General features: G+C 43.0%; 2 protein-coding genes across 2 annotated transcripts; one reads left to right on the forward strand and one right to left on the reverse strand.

Annotated features, from left to right (window-relative positions):
* Positions 1–4: 4 nt before the first annotated feature.
* LOC119446241 (WD repeat-containing protein WRAP73-like) lies at positions 5–13,087 on the reverse strand. Its single transcript, XM_037710621.2, has 13 exons — positions 12,829–13,087; positions 12,674–12,769; positions 12,515–12,571; positions 12,310–12,426; positions 11,661–11,837; positions 8,470–8,559; positions 8,251–8,385; positions 8,111–8,188; positions 7,112–7,178; positions 6,873–7,001; positions 4,940–5,023; positions 3,164–3,271; positions 5–140 (listed from the first exon to the last, which is right to left on the reverse strand). The coding sequence occupies exons 1-13, from the start codon at positions 12,895–12,897 to the stop codon at positions 37–39; spliced, it is 1,311 nt and encodes a 436-aa protein (XP_037566549.1). The 5' UTR covers positions 12,898–13,087; the 3' UTR covers positions 5–36.
* Positions 13,088–13,090: 3 nt separating this feature from the next.
* Positions 13,091–21,095, forward strand: LOC119446243 (thialysine N-epsilon-acetyltransferase-like). Its single transcript, XM_037710624.2, has 2 exons — positions 13,091–13,220; positions 19,883–21,095. Exon 2 carries the CDS (start codon positions 19,900–19,902, stop codon positions 20,437–20,439), a length of 540 nt encoding a protein of 179 aa, XP_037566552.1. The 5' UTR covers positions 13,091–13,220; positions 19,883–19,899; the 3' UTR covers positions 20,440–21,095.
* The last annotated feature ends 2,074 nt before the right edge of the window (positions 21,096–23,169 follow it).

The raw sequence follows: 23,169 nt of genomic DNA on the forward strand, positions 1-23,169 counted from the left end.
CATTATGTGAGCGAAGAATGCTGGTCTTCTTTCCAGTCAGTCCAAGTGACTGAGGCTGCAAAGCACAGCTGCATCTTGTCCGTGGACTACAAGGCTTTTCCGTCTAGGATTCCATTGGCAACTCTTGATGTGGAAAGGCCCTGAAATGCAGAAAGGTCAAGCAAAACCTCGATAGGCTGACCCTAAAGATAACCTTTGTTTCACTGGCTGCAGAAATAACCAACGCCCTTAATAGTACTAGTACATTAGGAGACAAAAGATTCTAAAATTTTTTAAGAAATGCTAAGAATTGTTTTATAACTTCCAGTGTTGACTGTTTATCAATAAATTTCCAGACTTTGTTCTGGAGAGAGACTGACCAGGCACTCCATTCTATATGATTTGTGGCAGAGAAATGGAAATATGTTCACATAACCATGACAACCAGACTTTTTGTTGCCACCATGCATTGGTTCTATGGGAAGATGGCACTGCTGGTCTGAATAATCAAGTGGGTCTGAAAGATGAGGCTCCGGAAAATGGGCCAGCTACTGCATTTATGGTGTCTAGAATTAATTTTTGCCTTAAACTGCACACCAATAAAAAATGGTTATATTAACAGTGTCAATACGATGATCATGAACAGGCTCTAAAAATCAAGCATTTGAAAAAAGACATGGTAAGAGTTAGTAGACTGACCAAATTTCAAGTTAGTACTGAAGCACTTTGTAAGAAGCGTTCTTATGTGCCAACTCTAAGCATGGTAAGGGAACAACCAAATGGAGTCCAATGTAACAATTTTTGACATACTTTTTTTGTTACGCTGTTATCTTGGCCGAAATGTGTTCTATGTAATGTGTAGTTATGAATTTAAACATGCTTCTCTGTGGCATCATTATGGCCATGATTACAGCATGGCTAATACGACTCGACAAACAACACCAGGTGGTAAGTTACAAATAATTCTGAAAAGCATTGTATGTGGTTGTAGCTCAGTGGGATTCTAAAGCTAAACATTGAATCAATCTATATATAATGTTGTACTGTCCTTAAGCTTTGCAACATTTTTTAATGAGAAGAAAATATATTCACAGAAGAATCGCAACTGTAAGGGCCTTGCAGTTCAAGTTGCCCACAACAAATGTGCTCTTTTGCATCTGCTGCACCAGAAATCTGGGAAGTCAGGCACTACTGGCTGCATAGAGTTTGTTTGCTTTGAAGTATAAAAATTAATGGAGTGGAAGCTCCCTTAGCTTCTTGCCAGGAGAGGTGAAGCTGACGCTTGCCCCTCCTTCACCTCTGAAATAGAGCCTTGTTGGGTGACGGTCCGCTTACAGATTAAGTGATTTGGCTCGGTTATTGTAATGCTGGAGCTCTTCAACATTCTTTACCTTCACTAAGTATTGCTTTTCAAAATTTTATACGATAATCTTCCTTCGTTTTCTTGTGAACATATCTGCAGCGACACTGAAAACTTGCTCAGTGTGCACGCTGGAGAGAAGTGCTGTGTAGCAACGTACGAACACCTTGCTCAAACATTAATGGCTACTCAATGCCACAATGCTCAGGTCTGGATTCTCTATGAAGCACAGCACTTCATTGTTGCTGGGACCAGACCTTAGGACACCAGGAGTTACCGTGCCTGCACTTTATTTTTCCAATTGGCCTTTTTACCTCAAAAATAGGCATTTTGGGTATTATTTCAAAACCCCTATTCATTTATACTGAACTGGCTTTACACCCATTATTGCACATTGGTAAGAACAGGTTTTCCCACTTTTATTTAATTTTCTTTTCAACAAATTAAGAGGGAAAGAGTATGATAAGGGGCTAAGGGAAGGCGCTTGCGGCAGGGCCAGTGAAAAATGTAAAAAATGCATTAGGCGATTTCCTGGCATCAATGCCCGAAATGGCCACCGCTACTGAGCCATTTGAACTTGTCGCCTAACATTTGGTGCACTTCCTTCAGTGCCCTTCACTCGTTAGCCATTTAGACATAAACGACCAATTGTAATGGACACCAGCAAACATTCACATTCCTTGAAAAGGTGTCCAAGTCTGTAACACAATTTATTATAACGCTGCATATTATTCAGCCCTAAAAATACTGTTCATGCGTTCATAAAAATCGGTGTATGAGTCACGTAATATCAGACAGAAACATATGCGTTTACCTGATGAAAACTTTTGTATATATCAGGGAAGACATAGACTGCACTAAGCAAAGAATTCAGCAGCAGCCTTTACCACCTATGAAGGCCGCCTATAAGCACTTCCAGGAGTGAGAGAGAGGAATTTGTTATAAGAGAAAAGCTAAGATGTCGGACCTCCAATAGAAGCGTGCAAATCTGCAAGCCTGCCATGTTCACGTGATCCAGGCGTAGCTGCAGGACGCTGATTGTAGGAAGGAGGTAACCCACGCACACGTTTTCATCCCATTAGACTCTGTAATTCTCACCAAATTTAAGTTCCCAAGGCTGCATCGCCTATCAGAGCTTGTTTCCTCAGTAATGTAACTGGTTACATGTAATCGGTTACTGAAAAAAGTATTTGAATAACAGGGAACATTACTGAGTAAACAACGTAACCATTAAATTACAATGTTCCCCAAAAAATTTTATTGATTACAAGTAATTAATTACATGTAATTCATTACGTGCAAGTCTGGTTTTGATTGCAATCTAAACAAGCAAGATGCATGACACTTTTTACTACAACATACAATTCGACTAGGGGCTGTACCCTCGATCAATCACTTCAGCTAGGATACCTTTTCATGATGTAATGCCCCGTGCAATACTTTCACAGCAGTGATTATCATTATCCCAATTTGTGTCCACTGCGGGATAAAGGCCTCTCCCAGCGATCTCTAATAAGACCTGATTTGTGCTGGCACAGCAGTGACAGGCATATGTCAGCGTGCTGGATAACTATGCACTGTGAAACTAGTGCTATCCAATAAGAGGTGTTTCGTTCCTTTTGTCATATCTGCTTTCGCTGGCTTAGCTGGTCAAAGCACTGACAGTAATATTCCCAAAACACTTAAAGTATAATTGTGTGAACACTATGTAGGTTTCTGGCAATGTACTAGTATAGTTTTGCTTGACTTTAGACTCCATTTTAAACTGTTTGTCATTCCACTGAGTTGCTTTTCACGAGTTAATGTACCATAATTTAGACGTACCTTTGCAGGGCACTTCTAGCGTGAGTGCACTTGACGGTGTCCACAAGCATAGGTGTTTTGCATTAGCGCAAATGGCAAGCCTGTCAAATTGGTGGTCCCAGGCAATGCCTGCGCACATTTGAGCACAAACAGACAAAAGTGCATTTTGTTAGTATAGACTGGTACATTCTTCTGGAAGTCTCTGAGCACTTTTGTAGCAAATAAAAGAAAGGTTGCACTGGTGGTGAAAGCTGCATTTCAAAATGGTACTACACTCTCCCAATTTCTTTCATGCCCAAACTGTGAGGTTGATGATGTTGCAAAATGTCACACATTTTGAGTTCTTGAGGAATACGAAGAAAAAGATTAATATAGATTAAAACATTACACTAATAATACAGTGAATAGGTGGTCTTTGCTGAGTTAATGGGTTTTATATGCAAGAAAATAACTTAAAAGTGAAATGTGGGATACTACACCACACTGCATTCCACATCAGCTCACCAACGATGGCTTAGATCAAGGCAATGTTTTTACTAATAGAAATAAATGATTACATGGCACTTGAGAATCAATAAACATTAGGCCCCAGCAACTTCTGCACACAGTTTTTATTGAATTTACTACAAAACTTGTAATGTCGTACCACACAATGAAGTCATCAAGAACCATGGTTTAGGCACAGAATTCAAGAACAGAAAGCCAGGCTTGAATTTTCTTCATTCACAAGCAATATTATCTCTCCAAACAATCAAATGCCAGATAGACTTTGAAAGATAATCTAACACTTTAAACAAAATTTTGTGCTTTTTTATTTCTGCTCAAAAAAAAAAAGAATACACAAACACAAGATTTTCTAGTTTGCATTATATTTTCAGGTGCAATGCAATTATATTTTCTTTAATTATGATCGGCCCTTTACACCAGGTGTGAAAAGTGCTTGCATAAAACTCCTTATGTGAGACACAAGCTGCCTTTACATAGACAACAAACCTAGCAAATGCCAACGTGCACTCTTAGACTGATGAAAAACAAGCACATGTGCTTGTAGATTCTATCACCTTTTCTATCATTTTTGAGTAATATTTTTTCTAGTGCACCAAACTTCTGCTCTCGGCAAATGCATGCCCTGCACTTGTTTAGCTTGAGTTAACCTCTTCCATCTGTTTCTCGTCATTTCACAACATGCCAGTTCTGAACTACTAATATCGAAAAGAAATGCTCAAGAAGCGAGAGAAAGCTGCACTTTTAAATCATGCACAATGGTCTCATGAAACATTATCAGCATTTCACTACCTCTAATGTGGAAAATGAACCTCGACAGACAAGTTTCCAAGACAAGTGCCCAACAATCCTTGCACACAGTACCGCTCACTATAGAGCAGTAAGGGAACTCACGCAGCTGAATCCATTCGTGTGCACAAATAAGAAGGGTTGCTTCTGCAATACCCAGTGTTTTGCAAGATGCTGTATGATATCACTGTTTGTATTCAATGTAGAAAGAGAACAAACAGTGAGAGAAGGTGATGACATAGGTTTTTCTTCCCAGTATATAGTATATCTTTTTTTCTTGGTAGAAGGCCTGTTAATTTTACCCTGGGCAGAACGTATGTAAAACAATATTTCTGGTATTCTCAACCCTCAATTTCTCAAAAAAGAAGAGAGCGAAAAAAAAAAAAGTTAACGCTCATTTGAGGTAAATAGCTCCATGTTGTTGCTACATGGAAGAGAAGGCTTAATGTAGTAAATGCAGAGCCATACTCATGTCCTCTGTGGCCTGGCAATGAAATTACTTACAGGTTACAGGTGTCAGATGCACCAACACAGCAGCAACGATGAGTTTCTTGATGTCCAAGACAAAAACGACGTTTGGAAACATTGCTGCAATCGAAAAGTGAAAATTTCAGGGATAAGCTGGTGCCTTGTACAGTCACACTAAAGCCGTCTTCTTTGTTTTTAGCTTTCAGCTACTGTAGCACAGTGGCACCATTGCAGGACAGACCAATTTAGCATCGGCTGATCGGTGCTGCAACAGTGAAAATGCTAGCCAGTTACTATGCATGAAGGCCATATTGTAGTTGAGAAGTTTTAAGGCCTGGGCTAATTGTTTTTTTCACCCTACATGGGAACAGAACAGAAACTGAGGACATTGAGCGCTGCGTGTTTTACTGTCACTGTGCTGTGCTCTGCTAGCTGACAAACTTGTGCAGCACACGACTGCATCTCTTCAGATGTTTTAAGCAGCGAAGAAATCAGGATTTTCACTGGCATTTATATTTAAGGAGTAACTGATGGTGTTAAATATCCCAAAATGACGCCAGCGATATGGGAGACACCGTAACGGTGGGCTTTGGTAATATCAACCACTCGGGCTTTTTTCAATGCACACCCAAACTTATAAGCAAGCGCTTCCGTTTGCACTTTGCCCCCATCGGAGTGCAACCTCGCGCTTGGTGTCTGCAGCAAAATGCCTCAGCCTATTCAGTTACCCTAGCAGCTGGTATTTCTGTTCTGAAGAGACTGTGGGGACATGCTTTTAACATTTTATGGTATGAATGTTATGTTACTCAGTCAACTACTTTTTATTTAAACTCCTTTCATTGCAGATTTTCAAAGCAATAAGCATGTGCACTTGAGCAACTTTACATTATGGTCATGTCTATGAAGCTGAACTTCATCTAATAAGCTGCACAGATTTTCAAGGCCCATTTAGATACATGTTGAAAGGACAGCCTGCTGCATTTATGTCTGAACAGGAGGTGAGGGTAGAGGAAAGCGGCCCTGAGACACTTTTTGAACATAGTAAGAAAACATTGCAGATCAAGAACAGTAGAAGAAAACAAGATCAGTAGAAGAGGCTCCTGTGAACATGTGAGCCAAATATTACTGCACTGCACACAGCAGGGAATTTCCAATATCGTGTCCAAAACAGTCAGAAACTGCTTGCTCTCGCCTTCATAATGTCGTCGTCGCAAGTAGCAAAGCCCACCAACAGCTATTGGCTGATTTTGTGATCACGCGAAAATTCTCAGTAGTACTATTATTGCTAATTTTGAGTTACATAGGTGAAAAATATATATGTCTGTGATCTCAAAAAGACAGAAGAGGCATTACATCTTTGCAGTGCTAATCTACACATGAAAGTTGTGCGTAGCTGCGTCTGCTGCCCAGTGCTGTGACAAGCTCTCCACCGGCAAGATGCTAAAGTTTGGGGTGGCGCCTTGCCCCCTTGCCATCTCCCCTGTGTAGCTTCCAGCGTGCTAGCGGAGGCAAAAGATTAGAGAAAGCCCCTCATCAATGCGACATCTATGTCTCACTACACTTATACTTGAAGGATTCGAAAAAACTTTGCGGCAGGAGACTCGTGAGGTGACATCCCTTTCATAATGAGGCCATTCTCCCCCCAATCATTTTCCTCAGGGCAATTCATTAAAGTTCTTGTCAATTGTCAATTCTATGATTGGTTAGAAAAGTGTTTCAGGGCCCTGTTAAGTATTAGCAAAATGTGAGGCTGAGCGTAAGCAACGAAACAATTGTAGCAAGAGACATGACTTAGAAGTCGGAACAAAAGTTTCAGATCGGCGGCAGCAAAGGAAAAGACAAACGAGCACACTTAACAACTTCTGATGACCATACAATACTTCTACATGATAGTAAAGGCTGGCATCTTAAACTGCTAGTAGCGATTTTGATAATGATTTGAAGTTGATATACCTTTAAGAGTACTGACCTGAGATTCGTGCCACGTAGCTTTGACTTCGGCTGAGCTTAACGGCTGTTTGTCGTGACAACATATCCACACTGTCAGTGGCGTTGATCAGGTCTTTAAGGCTCACCGGTCGAGTAGGCAGGACCTCATCTGCGATCAATCAGAGGCCAACACACGCACAGTTATTAAAAAAAAAAAAACTGGGCCAACTCAACAGATAAATAGAAGCTTGTTTTTTTCTTCCTTATTTGTACACTTACAGTAGCTCTCAATAGGTTTTGGTGTCTTTTTAATTATTTGTTTCTTCTTGACCTCCTTATATACAATCTGTAAGGGAGACAGGTACATGCGCTGAAATATTGTGTGACAGTCTCTGAAATTTAAGAGCTGTAAACCAGCTCAGTTAGTGTGTGCATACACTACAAAAGAGTGCGATGGACATGCAGGTGTAAGACAACAGGGGAGTACAGATGGGTGCCATCTACTTAGGTTTACCAATAGAAGAATTACACAAAATAAAAGACTACTGTAAGAACTGCAAACCTTTTTTTCCAGAGATAAAACAAACACCACTACATGAAGCATCCTTCACAAGTGAATGTAGCCACTAGCCATCCTGTACGTTTCCTTTTTTTTCGTGCTGTCCTTAGTGCCCCATTCACACTCTATTCCAAATACTTTGGAAATGACACCGGTGGAAGCTAGAAAGTATTTTCACACACGCTGCAGTCACAGCAATAAAAAAAAGAAAAGTAGTGCAGTACACATTAGAAGCAAGAAATATGAAAATGACACATGATTGGGCATTTATTTACTTAATAGATAGTTGTGATATACAAAGAAGTTATTACACAGAGGCCCCACAGGTTTATTATTTCGATTGTTATTGTTACATACTTAGACATGACACACAAACACACACTTAACAGAAATAGGGCGACTTCACAATGAAACATGCAGAGTGACACTTCTTTATGACTGCACCACTTGCGCAGCTTTCACAGCGTGGCCAGTCAAGTATAACCGAGCAAACAGTAACATCGACACAGATACCTTTTAATAGACAGATTTAGCATACAAATGGCATTGCAGTTCTAAACTATTTCACAATGAAAGACATGAAGCAATACACCTTTATGATAACACTATATGCTTGCATAGCATACACAGCGTTCCCTGCTAAGTATGACATGAAATGTTTAATGTGAAGACAAATACCACTGAACATGAAGATGTCCCAAATTCATGAGTCTACTTGCCATGCTGTTGTCTGTCAGGACTTCTGGAAGCATGTAGTCAAACAGCTTGCCCCAAGCAACTGTCTCCAATAGCATTAGCTGCGACAAAACATAAGTTAATTAGGGCTTGCTCTGCCTTACTACAACTGCGAGCTAGTTACCTTGTCGTCAAAGCTCTCAAGCAGTACCAGCTGCCCGCAGTGGGACCACGAGAGGGACTTGATACCGATAATCTCTTCATTAAGACCATATGAAGCAAGCTGAATGCCAGCAGTGTTGTAAACATAGAGTTGAAACTATAGATGGAAAGTTGGAGGAAATGAATACTGCTATATATACACGCTAGGACACAAGTAAAGATGTAATGGCGCCGAACTTACTCCTGTCTTTGGAGACTCCCATATACAAAATATATCGGCATTTGGAGCCCACAAGAGGCCAGAGAGGTCTTCAGTTGCCACAGGAAAATTCTGTTAAAAAATACCGAAGTTACTGCTTTATGCAATTGAGCTCGTCGTCAGTGTCCTGAATAGGCAATGTCATCCAGGCAACAGCCACTTGTGTCACCAGTTCACTTTGTGCATTAATATACAGTGATGAAGCAGAATTGCGAGTTGGGCATGTTGGTTGGTATTCATCGTGGAAGCAATGCTCAGTGCAACAGGGTTAAATATAGACAGAAAAAGAAGACGACAAAAGTGCTAACTAGCAATTTATAATTGAACAAAAAAAAAAAAATGGAAGAGCAACAGCAGTGGTGAAATGGTAGAGCATCCGCCTTGTATGGGGGAGGTACTAGGTTCGAATCCAGCTGCTGCTGGAGACCCGCTGGTTTTTAATACGAAAGTGTTTTATGCCGGGGTCCACCAAGACTTCACTGACGTATTTCCGTCACGGAAATACGTCATAGAACATAATACAAAGAAAGAAACCAGAAGAAAAAGTTCCACAAACATGCAAAATTTCGAAATCGAACCCACGACCTCTCGGTCCGCGACGATAGATCGCCGAGCGTTTAACCCATTGCGCCACAAACGCATTTGCAGAGAGCTACAGCAGACGCGCCTTATATATCTAACACTCCTCCGTGTACCCGCGCTCTTGCTCGGGGCGGTGCCGCCGCCTACGAGCAGAAAAGAGAAGTACTGCATTATGACACTAACGCGCACCGACAGTGAACGCTTCGGTGGTCTCAGCACTACGACGCCTCGATGCCAGCATTCGAAGGGACGCTGGCATCAAGAAGCACTACCAACGCCACCTAGGTGGCGTTGGTAGTGGCGTTCACCGTACTCAGCACAGCGGAGCGTGGCCTCCGCAATTAGCTCTGAAAATGTTTCTGAAGTTGATCGCGGAGGCTGCAATTACAACCCGCTGTACGCGCTGATTTGACTCGGTGACGATTCAGTTACGTGCTTTGTCTTGCGCGTTGTATTAGTGTGTCAGTTACGTGCTTCGTCTTTCGCGTCGTGCTAGCGTGTGCAGCGTAGTGCAGCTTCCATATGCACGACGGTTGCTCATGGTCATCGACGTTGGTAGTCGTGATGGAGGAGACGTGCCACCAGGCGTCAGCGTGGGTGCATCAACGCCTAAGGGCGCTTTAGCCACAAAACACCAATAGACATTATATATCAATGTGCAATAAACATTACACTACTTCTGTGAAGACACGTTTCACTTTCGTGTTCTATACCGATTCCTATATAAGAGGGATCAACCACATTTTTTCTAATAGGTAGAGATGTACCACGACCTGGTGCCTGGTTATTTATATGGGTTCTCATCCTAAAAGGGGGCCCTATAGAGATATACGAGGGTCTCTGGGCGCCCCTTGTCCCCACCACAGCTTCGGTGAAATAGTTGAGCATACTACACATACTATCAAGTGGTAAAGGGCACGCTGGCCTAACGGGGCACTGTCTGAATGTGAATTTTTGAGAACGTGTATATATATATATATATATATATATATTACACAGGCAAAGATTTTACGGAGGTGTAGTCGCAGCCACTCAGTCCAGGACCCCACTGGCCTCTGCCGCCTGCCTGACCTGGCTAATTAAGAACTTTTGTACATAGATTTCACTTTCAGGCACTGTTTCCTCCCATTTGGCTTCTCACTGCAATATTGTGTGGCTGTCTGCCTCATCTCAAGAAGACAGCCATTGAATATAAACACATCGATCAACGTACCAGGAAGGCAGCTGAAGTGCACCAAATAAGATTATAAGACTATATATTATAAGATTATAAGCATAAGCCATCTTTCTATCATACTAATGGATAAAGAGCTTTATTATCTAGATGTAAAGAGATGACCAGTTTCCTCTTGGGCATGTGCCATGATCATTCGACTGATCTGTGTATTTCAATACGTTCCTTCTTTTTTTCAAATAAACTTATTTGCAAGTCAGCCCCATTGTCATCTTCCTTTTCTGTCCGCACTTAGCCCTGTTGCACTGAGTATTATTTTCACGATGAATATACAATGCAATGGAGAAAGAGCACAGCGCAAAAAAAAATTATTGTACACACTGGCACTGTCTCATTCAGTTAGGAATGAGGTATTATTGCATGTATATCAAAGCACAATCCATTCAATAAGCATGTTAACACTCTTTATTGAGGAGTTCGAAGGTTCTGAACAGTTTGTATGAATACTAGACAGACAATGTACCTCTTTGCAGCCGAGAACAGCAACTGTTCTCGTGAATGTAGACACATCTATTGACTGAAACAATAAAAGTTGGTTTAAGTTCTGTGCAATGTTTCAAACAGCATGCCTATATATTGTTTCTTTCTGAATTCGTCCTCATTTAAGGATGTTTCATTTATGTGCAACAAAACATTGCACATGTTTGTTATGCAACCTAGAGTTTTGTGCACTTCTGTTAAAATGACCTATCATGCAACGTGCCAAACGGGTTTCTAAGGTCCCTTAGTGTTTATTGTAAGGAAGCCTACTGAATATGTGAGAGCTCACTATCATGGCAATAGCACAGTTATTGCATATTCAATGGTCTAAATTTTTTTTCAGAACTTCCTCCTAAACTACCTAAAGTGCATTCTGCCTTCTCCACAAAAGCCACTAAGGCAAGTGATACATCAAATGATGCAAAAATATCCTGTGTCTCAGTAGCATATATTTATGTTATTGTCTGCAATCAGAGATCAGAAAATGGCAAACAGAGCAATCTGTATTGTTAGAGCTTCAATCAAGAAGTATATTTTTCAGTGGTACACCGGGATGGAAACACAAAGAGCACCACTGGCAGTGACATTAAGTGACATATTGTTGAAAACCAGGATTAGTGGTAATGTTCTTCTATTGTGCGGCATGTTTCAGGAGTGAAAAGCAAAATATTCGCAAGTTTATGTCACTGTTGTGTCGCCTTCATGCCAAAGGTGAGAGTAGCGTCACACAGAACACGATAAGAGGTCCATTTGATTGAAAGCAGCATTGCAAAATCAGCTGCCCAACTCTGTCTTTGGATTTCACTGAAATACATAACATTAAAATGTATACATAACAGCTAGCAAGCCTGCTTGCAGCGATCTCCCTAAATCTTACCCGTTCAAGAGTCCATGTATTGCAATTGATAATGCTGACTAAGTCCTTCACATCTTTTCGCTCAACTACTGCCAGATATTCTCCGGACTGACTGAATGATTGCCTTGACAGAGGCAACTTGGCTTGCTTCAGGTAAAGCACTGACTTTTCGACCAGGGACCAGACTGTCGTCCTAATCTAAAAGGACAGATAAAAGCCAGAAGTACAATATCAGAGGGCAATCATGGTAAGATAGGCTGCCATGCAACTCATCTAATCGTAATAATAGCAATGTAGTCCCATGGCAATAAAATTTAAGCTCCACGCTTAAGAAAGAAGAACTAGACAAATGCATAGAGAATAGCAATGAATTCAGAATTATTATGCTTGAGACAGCAAAGGTCGATCCCTTAATGTTTGTGGAAAATAATGAGAGGGTTATACTTGATACATAAACTTCTTATGCAGAAAGAGCATAAATAGATGTGTACAAAGAATGATCTTTGATGAGATAACAAGAACTCGGAACATGCTAGGTATTGAAAGATTTGCTCGAGGCAAACACACAGAACAAACGAAAAATTATATGCCGACAGAAATTCACCAGTGAAAGAAAACCTGACTATGTATACTTACGGAAACAAGCACAACTAGTTCAATACACGCTCACCTGAAAATCAGCTGTTGTTAGGATGTGCTGACTGTCAGGACTCCAGCATGCGCTGATGAGTCCTAGCGACCCTTCCGATATCCTGCACTTCCAAGATGTATCTTCCGGGAACCACACCTATGGTTTCCAAGACGAATGTCAGCAACATCGTAGATACGCGCGCTGAATCCACGCCAATGGACTAATGCGTACTAAATTTACTCACCTGGACTAACTTAGGCTTTAGCAACACGCACAACAACAGTTTTGAATCAGGAGACCACTGTTGAATGATCAGAAAAATGAAACTGTAAGCGCTCAAAATATTGAACACTGCACGTCACTATGCAAACAGTAGGTGCGCGAAAGACAAACGTTTAATTACCTCGATGGCGTCAACGATGTCTACATTAGAAAGTGTAGTTATCTCCTGGAACGTAGTGGCGTTGTAGATGGTCACTTTCGTTGTGCATGGTACAGCCTGTAAAGAAAGTAGTCAGTCGGTAAGCGACGGTGCTAAATTAAGTTTAGCTCGCGAACCAAGTATTTTCCGCTTGGTGAGAATGAGCTCAGCGCTGGAGACTCTTTCACGGCCCTTGAGAAGCTCATAATTCAGCAGATTCTCTGTATAGGTAACGGAGCTTTCGAAACCATCCCGTAGAAGAGTAGTAGTTCAAAACACAGGTATTCGCGCTAGACGGGAATATTTCTTGCAGTCTCTATTTCGACGATGGACGTGATAATACGCGCACTGTTAATTTACCGCGCAATGATGCTATGTCGATGGCAACAAAATGAACGTTTTGGCTGTGAGGCTCTACTCGTGACGGCAGCACGCTTAACTGCTTACTTCCTCCTTTCCTGGCCCCTGGAGGCTTAGTGATAAAAGAGCGCACACTTCAGTACCTGCAACCAAGTTTTTACAGCGTCTGGTGAGTGCCGAGACGGTAGGGGGATGGGAAGAGAACGTTAAGAGCGAGCGTGCGGCGCTTATGGCCCATTTGAATCGCTGGTTCCACGTGGACAAAAATTTACGGGTGCTACAGCGTGTTTGCGTAGCGGCAATAGTTGAGAAACGGTAGATCGTGCGTTTTGAATTGATGCGGCTCTTGACGTCACTCACATTCAGGTTGTCACCTCAAATGCGCGCGCATATGACAGGTCATTCGCGGGTGAACGCACAGGTGCAACCAGTGTGGGCGAAACCGCGCGCAGTTTGATTGGTTCGACCGAGCGAGCGTGATATGTGGGTGTGGTGCATTGCTGCCGCTTGAGCCCTTGGAAGAGTTTGGAAATTTCAGAACATTATAGAAAACAAGGAATTCGCGTGTTTAGTTTCGTTGCTATTGAAATAACGAAAATAAATGCCAGGGAGTGGGTTGCAGCATCATGCCTTATCGATGGCGCATATGTATGCGTGGTTGATTATTAAACTGTAATCAATAAGAAGAAAGTAATAAAATTTGCTGCCGGCCTCACCGAAGCTGTCCAGCTCCAGTGGCTAACACTTGTACGGCGGCTAGCAGAGTGACGTGGTTATAGAATTACAGGAATGATAGCTGAAAGGATACAATGTTCGCCATAGTCCCCCCCCCCCCCCCTTTTTTTTTTTTTTTTGTTTTGCAAGAGTACGCAGTGTTTGTAGCAGGTATGCCGTCATGAAGTCACGTACTGCTTGTGGGGCAGCCGTGGTGCGAGCGCTGCGAGAAACAGGATATCAAAAGTAAATGAAAATCGTAGAGTTAAGCGGTGAATGAACACTTGCTAATTTCTAAAGTATTTGCATAGAGCTCAGAACAACGAGTAAAACGAATGTCTGTGTTGAAGCTTACGCTTTATGAGTTTAGAATCACACAGTAAATACTAAATTAAAATTAGTTTTTGATAACCAATACCAAAGGTGAACTGCGAGCATTAAATTCAACTTCTTTTTCATTATTCTGGGGTTTTTAATTTAGGTAGGTGTTATATAATTAAAATTAATTTTTAGATAACCGATGGCGAACTGCAAACATTACATTCGGTACCTGTAAAAATATTAAATAACAGGTTGAATGTTTGCAGTTCGCCTTTGATTATCAAAAAAATAATTTTAATTTATTATGCCACTTTTTTAAATCCACAGGTTTTTTGAAACTTTTCATAGGTGGCAAATACCACGTCAGTGTCGCCACTTATGGCAAGGCTATAGATTACTGTAAGAGATCTAGGAACATTACTTGCACAACAAGTCAAAATGTCAAGTTTACTAATTAACATAATTCACTGTTTAGCTTCTCATAAACTTTAGGCCCAATTTGCAACTGCGAAATGGAAACCGTTCATTAAGTGGGAGTCACGTGATCAGCACTGCTGCTGCGGTATTGTCTCCAAGATTGCGGCAGTGTGCATTACAGATTATTTTTACTGAAGTTCATTACGTATTATTTTTGTTTACGTCGTGCTCTCCCGGTAAGACGGAACACGAAGGGGCCGCGAAAATGTGTTCGCCTTATAAGAAAGTTCGTCTTAACAGAAGTGATCTACCAAACTCGAACTCTGTTATTCCTGGTAAACCAAAATTTCCGTGAAACAAAACGATAAATGAAGCAGCATTAAAACCAAGAAGCAGGTGTGTTCGAGATATTTGTGGGATTTGAAAATGCAGAGTATTGCTTACGAATAGGAGCAATCTTGTTACTTGCCGGGTATGTGCAAATATTCATGCTCTCCCGATAGCTTTCACCAAGGATTGAGCAAAAGAATTTTTGTGCCTTCTTTTGATAAAGAAAGACGCTTTGCGTGCAACTTTAAGCTGACTAGACGACAGAACGTTCACAGAAAAAAAAAAAAAAAAACATATATTGAGACCATATGGACTCTATCGTCGTATGCACAAAAAGCCATCAAAGCCTTGCTGCACTTTTTAAGCACGACTGGGCTTTGCGAGCATCTCTGAATGCGCGGCGAACGCTGTTATGTGTGTGTGCGCGCGCATCACTTGTTCTTCATTTACCTCTCACTTTCCTTTTTCACTTTCCTACACCCTTCCCTCTCTCCCAATGTAGTTTAGCAAACCAGGTGCAACCTGGTTAACCTCCCTGCGTTTCCTTTTACTTTCCTCTTTAGTGCTGGTGCAATAAAATGGAAACGCCCCAGTATATCAGCTCCATCACATGCGTTAACACAGCTGCTTTTCGTAGCTCTTGCTCATTGTACTGCTCTTGTTATCAGCCTGCAGATACATCTCGAGGACCCTTGTAATCAATTGCGGCATGCTCGAAGGCCAGTACTAGCTGACAGGCTCGTATGTTGATCGGGTGTCCACGAGGCTAAGCTGACCGTCGATATGGTGACCCAATTAAGGCTCAGGGGAATATCCGCTGGTGGCGGAGCGAACTGGCTTAGGGCGGAAAAGCAGCACGCTCAGCTAGCTACATCGAGGACCTCCTTAACTAAATAGATGTTTCTATGGTATAAGCCATGCAGTTTTCCACGTCATCGTCTTCGCTGGCGTAGGCCATGGGGGACAGGGGTATGCACGATACAATTGGTTTCACACACACACACACACAAAAAAAAAAGAAAAGAAAAAAGGGCGCTTGCGAAATGAGCCGCCGGCTCCTGCCCACGCACCCAAAGTACACTTCCAGAGCCCCTGGTAACCTGGTTAACCCAAATTTCCGTGAAACAAAACGATAAATGAAGCAGCATTAAAAGTAAGAAGCAGGTATATTCGAGATATTTGTGGGATTTGAAAGCAAGCGTTTGCATGTAGGCGTACCGAACGCGAGCGACGACTTTGAGCGACGTCGCCCCGGTGTTGCCGGTATGAGGGCAGCAAGTACGCGCCGAAACTGGCGTGACGCGTGCTTTATTAATTTAAGTTGATCTGTTTTATACTCTAAAGGGCAGCATAAATGTTTCTAAAGGCCTTGCACTAGGTTCTTATCCTTGCACGTATCAAAATTAAGTCGCTTGCTCGTTCCGTGCGACAATCGGTAGTACTCGACTGATGTATGTACATCCTGTTCCGGTGTCGCACTATTGGCTAGTCGCTCGTGGCACTTCCGGGCGAAGAGCGACAAATTCTAGATTTCCAGAACCGAGCGATCGAGCGACAAGAACGAGCGATCTGTTAGCGCGACGGCCCGCTTCGTCGCTTGAAGCTGTCGCTCGTCGCCGTCGCGCACAAGATCGCTCTCATGCGGTTTGGGCTAGTTTGGGCCTCTCCAAGTGATGAATCATGCACGCGATCTGCTTTTAGAGCGTCGTCTCAGCCGTATCACTTCCGTCAAAGCCAGTTGCCGATGGGAGAGATAGGCAGACACTATGATAACTGGAGTGGTTAGCCCAGTCATGCGCCTGATATGCTTTGCACTCGAGATGTTCAAGATGAAAGAAAAAAAGAGAACAAGAAACAAAAAGTAAATAGAAAGAGAGAGAGAGAAGAGATAGATAAATGTCAAAATGCCGAGATACGCCAACAATGGCATGATGCTCCAGATGTTCCCGGTGAAAGATAAAAAAAAGTACAAGAAAAAATAAAGTGAACGAAGACGGAAAAAACGTCTGAAAAAAAAAAAAAAAACGGGAATACACGAGGCCATCTGCAAAAAATAAAAGTGTTTCCGTTCGTTGTGCTCTCGTGACCGCGCACTTCACGTGATACCCGCCCGTGCCATTCAGGTAATTCTTCGTGATTTTTTTGTTAATTAGAACTATACTGAATGTTTGTTTTGTTGCGAATCCGTATAGTTCGCAATGCCTCTGGGGCATTTCGAAATAGCTTCTTGGTCAACCCAAACTTCTGCCTCTATACTTGGTTTATTTATTTACGATTTTTGCTTCTGCGGCTGAATCATGCATTACAATCATGCATTACAAAGCATTTGATGTTAGAGTTCAGCGGCTATAAGAATTCCTTGTTCGCGTTAAGTTTGACGGTGACTCTACATACGTCGTCACCCGTATAGTTTTGGTCTAGGGCGCAGTTATATAGAGCATTTTTTTAAACCCCAAAACACAAAAGCGGTGCACTTAATTCATTTTTGCAGATTGGGTTTTAAAGGGGAAAAGTTTAGTAATACAGAACGATTTCGAAACGAGATAAAGAAAAAAAGTCATGAAGAAAATTATTCTTGAAAATTTCATAATCTTAAGCACCAATTCTTAAGTAATTTTATAATATATCATAGCAGCTGAGCCGCACTTAATAAGTCTGCAAACGTACGCTAGCCCGCTCATTACTAGTAAAATTGACTCATGAAAACATGAATTTATAGATTTTTTCCCCCGGTTTCGTTATGTGAGGCAGTGTAAACAACCGCCGGTACCTTTGATGTGTGGCATTTAGTCACGTCTAACTGCCAGTTAAGCATATATAGTTGCTAGTGACTGCGCCGCCACATTTTAAGAAAGTTTGGCGAGTTCCCATGACTGCATGGTCTTCCCAACGCTTGCCTGAGCTGAACTCTACTCATCGCGTCGTCTAACATCGTAGCAATTTTGTACTGACAAATGAAACAGGAAAAAGAAGCATGGGACTTATTACATCACCTTAAGTGGACAAAGTGCAGAAAATGAACAAGGAGTAAACATGCATACAAACATTCGCCTATGTAAGTGTACAATTCTGAGATAGAAAAAAAAGTAAAAACAAAAGGCGCCTTACCGAGAAAAAATGACACCATAAAATTAATTATTGTACGGTTTGTTAATTAGTTACTGTAGTTGTTCAGTAAAAACACAGAAGTTACTGTAGACATCCTTCGGGAGGTTGCTAATAACAAACTGCTGGTTTTACGTGCACAGAAATTTTCGCTTTCTTTATTTCTCGCTTGCTATCACTCCCATATCAGATAAATGAGATTTTTGAGAACGTATTACGCAGTGCGCAATAATCTGACTTGACTCGATTTGAAGACGTTATCACGATGATTCTGTATTGTGTCCAAGTGAGCGAATGTATACTCAGCAGCACGTGGGCATTGTGAGCTACCTTATACAGATATATGGCAGGATGTGTCTATCGTCTTGACGTATAAATTATATAGCGCACGGAAACATTACACAAAGAAGTACGATAAACGTGCGGGACAACCGCTACGTTCATTCTTTTTGCTGTGTTTGCGTGAGCTACCTTATGCGTCATGATGTTTGGTCATCAACTCACCCAACTGTTGACTTTGCGAATATGTCTGTCGTTGAGATGGTAGTTTTTTAGAAGCGCAGGATAACAACAACAATAGACAAACAAGTCCTTAATGGGTTAAAAATAAAGCTATAGAGTATGACAGCTTGGCTATCTAGTGCATTGTGCCCCGCAGCGTGTGGCAAGTGCAGGAATATATACCCCACCTAATCTGCGCTTGCAGGCTATATACACTACAAAAACAGCCTTAATGTCCGCATTCAACATTCACCAACTGTCATCTTTTGAACCAGGACACGTCTTTGGCCCATGGACTCGCGCTGCATGTCTGTGCAGCTCGCACAACGAAGGCACTTTTGTGTTTCCTTAGAGACACTGGTCTCAATGAGACACTTTAGTCCAGTGTCGTGTTTTGTGTATGCTGTGTATCTTTGTTGGAAACTGTGCACATCATTTCATTTTTCATCCTAGTAGCATGCTATGCATGCCGCCGGGCAAACCTCTTCAGAATCCATCGTCTATCTCTCTCTCCTCGTTAAAATCGTCTGCCCGATTTCAAATAATTGAGTTAATAATAGCAAGATGACAGCTCACTTGAACAGACCGGTGGCAAGAAATGCAGTTTAACACCTTACAGTGCTGGCTATGCTTCAGTACCGTCGAATAATGACAACGGCGAAGGACGTGTGCAAAGTGCGTGTAAGCACTGCATGTGAGTTTAATTTGTAGGGGAGGGCGAATATTCGAATACGAATCGAACAGTCATTGCTGTTCGATTAGTATTTGATTCGACAATTGTATGCTCGAAATTGCCGAATGCTCGCTTCTGTTCGAATACAAGGGAAAACGACACCTATTGAAGTCTTGATGGAGAGAGGTCGACGCAAGCGAGGACTATACCGAATGACTCTGCTTCAGGAGGGCTGCAATTGTCCCCCGTAGGTTGTGTCTGCCTGCTTATTTCTTATCATAAGCTTAACGTAACATAACGTAAACCTAAACGTTAACCTAGTCTAACTAAACCAAACCAAATAACTCAGCATCGCGCAGCTAGCTTCAGTGTTAACACAAATGGCAGAATGACCGCCCCGGAAGGGCGTTGATTCCGGGTTTGATCCTTGGACAAGGAAGAATTTTTCTCAACTGCCAAGCGTTATTCCTGAGAAACCCATACTGTATTTTGTTGTTGTTGTTGTTGTTGTTGTTGTTGTTGTTGTTGTTGTTGTTGTTGTATACCTTCCTGCTGCTGTCGAGTCGATGACGAGTTTCCCCTTTCAACGGGAACAGATTATTGTTTGTCGTTGTGGGAATTTGTTCGCCTGAAGGGCGCCGCATACGGAGAGCTGCATGTGGACACTCAAAGCGCCGTATCCTGCCGTATTAGGCCGGTGTCTTGCCGACTGGCCTGTTCTGACTTTTCTCCCCCTCCCCCCCCCCCCCCCTTTTTTTTTTTTTTCGCAGCTCCGCAAGTCAGTTCGATGGCGAAGTCAAGCGTAAGCGATCGAGCAGCAGCGAACATGTCGTTTAAGGTGCGACCGGCGCGACGAGAAGACGCGGAGAGCGTCCTGACCATGATGCGCGAGCTGAACGACTTCCAAGAGCTTCCGCCGGCCATGATCACGCTGGACGGGATCCTGCGGGATCTCTTCGACAGCGAGCGCCCTTTTGCCAGGGTCAGCCTCGCCGTCTCGCCTTCGCCGGACGGCGGCGAAGTCCTCATGGGCCAAGTGATCTACTTCGTCATATTCGACGCCGTGACGTTGCAGAAGCTGGCCTACATCGAGGACATCTACGTGCGTCCCGAGTACCGCTGTAAGGGCGTCGGCGTCGCACTGTGGAAGTCGGTGGCCGAGCACGGACTGCTTCGGGGCTGCGACGGCTTGCGTCTCGAGGTGCTCAGCACGAACAAGGAGGCCGTGGATTTCTACGCCAAGCGAGGCGCCAAGGATCTCGGTCCTGTATACGGTTTCCAGCATTTCAAGGTCGTCTGGGATGCCCCCGATGGAATAAAAGCGTGATGGTACACTCAGGACAGCAGCAGTGCAGCCGCACTCAAGGCCACGCTGCGTGTGTGCAGAATCAAGGCTGTTCCTTTGAACAGTGCTGTACCAAACCTCAAGACCTCAACTGTGCAATAGCAATAGTGCAACCTCAAGCTGTGCAATATAACGCGTCCCTCGTCAACTCTCTGCCATGCCAAACTAAAGATTGTTTCCTGTAATCAGTATTGTGTCAAGACTAAAAGCCTGTACCTGAAGAACACGTCGTGCCTGAAGACGGTCCTTCAAACTGAAGACCGCCCTAAAGTGTATTGGACATGGGAAGAATACCTGTACCTGAATAAGGCATCGGGGCGTAAGTCAATACAATAATTAGACTGCGTGATGTAGCCGCCTCAAGACCATATTTCTCTAAATGTTACTTTATACCAATCGCTCAAGGCTTGTACCTGAAGACCGCACCCTGCCTCGAAATTGTACCGCAGCCGGATTCAAGACCCTACTATACACAGACTGAGACTCCAAGCTGCAGAGCCGTGGCGTGCGCGTGTCCATATATGTATAGTGAAGGAAGATGGAAGGCCATGTCGCGTGTGCCTTCGCCCGAAGGTAGGGTCCGATAGAGTGAATTATGTTGGTGAATTCGTGAAGGATATAAAATAAAATGGAACGTACCTGTCTTTTTTTTTCGACTGCGTTCATTTTTGACGCAATCAGCTGCCCGCGCCAGATGCTGTGCCTCCGAAGAGATTATTCTCATGTTGAAAATTACCGAGCATATTGAATTGTAACGCCTTAGTTGTGGCCTGAACGTCTGAGCAGTGATACTTACTGCGAGGGAGAAGCAGAGAGAGAAAACAAGGAAAGGCGGGGAGGTTAAATGGGCGTCCAGTTGGCTATACTCTACACGGGAGAAAGTAAATGGTGTATTGAAAGGGGGAAAAGGCAAAGACAGAAGTGGCGAGTTCAGTAGGAGACACGGAGTACATCGTGTTCTCAAGTCATTTGCTTTTAAGAAAGTCAATAAAGCTCGCGTAGCTTTCTAGGTTAATGATGGGTGAGGCCATGCACCTAGGATCTTTGCCTCTGTAAAGGGTCGACCGTCCAGTCGGCTCTGTTGGCTCCCTCTGACGAGACGGGATGCGACCCTCCATGTTCTAATTTGTCCGCTAGTGGAGCGATCGGCGCTGGTGTCACGATTTAGATTAGGGCGGAAGCGAGCTTGCCTCGTCTATCGTTCGCAGTGGCAGCGCCAGTGATTTGACAGGTAGTAACCTTATAAGTTGGGCAAAAAATTCACAATAGTCTAAAAAAAAAAAAAAAAAAGCTGCGTCCGCTTATTTTCAAATGGAGTGTATGCGGCTCAAACGTGGCACCCTCCCCACAGTCGGCTGCTGCATTTCGGCAACGCTACTGAGAAGGGATGCTGCGAGAGGGGGGTTCCACTTTCTTACGTATTTGAGTTAGTCGGATCCACTAGGAACCATGGCGACGGATGTAGAACATTCACTAAACCGCACGCGTCATGCAGTACATAGTCTGCACATAATCTTAAGAGCAGGCAACTGCCCAATAAGCCCCCGTACGCAAATCGAAGGCATCATGGATACCGAGTCGAGGCACTTAATTTTGTTACGTGACTGAGTGACAAGACAAAGGCTAACAGAGGGACTCGTTTTTCAGTACTAACCAAATGAAGCCACATACAATAAAGAGAGAGGGACAATAAACTTTATTCGTAACATCATAACAGGGTATACGCGTAAACACACATATATACCGAGTGCCCAAGCGAACGTTAGCCAAGCTGTTTAACGAAAATAAAGACTTAAAGAACACCGTACAAAGTACAATTATAAGACCTACTATGTTTGGTCGTCAGTGGTGTGACGACTACACAACTTAGGTGTTAGTATCGTATCGTGCAATGCTTTGTCAATGTTTTCATTTTTCCGTTCTTTTTTTATTTAATATTTTTTTTTTTATTGCGCTGAACACCTTGGCTAACGTTAGCTGGGGCACCAGCGCACACGAACTGCACAAAAGCAGGCTAGAAGTTGAGGTTTATTCAGCGAAAGCGCACGAATACCAAACCATTACGTCTTCTGCCGTGCTTCTGTGCGATAAGCTGTCAGAAATGCAACTGGGTGTTCGCTAATGCACTGGGCTTCTTCGATTATCCGTCCCTGACAGTCCCGGACTGTCCGAGGCGGTTCTTTCAGCCAATGAGCGTTGCGTATGCAGCATCTCGGACAGTCCGCGACTGTCAGGGACGGATAATCGAAGAGGCTCACTGTGCTCCATTCTTGCTGCAATATATGTGGAACAGTAGAGGGAAGACTTGCGCAGTGGTTGGGTGCACGAATTGTGACTTGCATATAAAGAAATGGAATGAATCTGTGTGGCAAAGTACACGGACCGCTGCTAGATAAGGACGGTAATTCCAGTGTTGCCGGCCACCCTTCGCGATGCACGGCTTTCCTCGGGGATAAAATCCACTCTTCCACCAGCGTTGCATCGCTAACTTCCAAAGAAAGGACTTCAACATGCTTCAACACCGGAACGTTGGCAAGAGTGAGCACCGCTCGTTACACGGTGAGAGAGAGAGTAGCACCGCTTCCTGGCATAGTAAGTTTCTCGCACTTTATCGACATACATTCACCCCAACTCACACGCTAACTTACGCCCACTATATCGCCCACGTATCAAGAATAAGTGATTGGGCTCACTCTTGAATCAATGTGCCGA

Source organism: Dermacentor silvarum, chromosome 3 (genome assembly GCF_013339745.2).
Source record: "Dermacentor silvarum isolate Dsil-2018 chromosome 3, BIME_Dsil_1.4, whole genome shotgun sequence".
In the NCBI taxonomy this organism is placed as follows: domain Eukaryota; kingdom Metazoa; phylum Arthropoda; class Arachnida; order Ixodida; family Ixodidae; genus Dermacentor; species Dermacentor silvarum.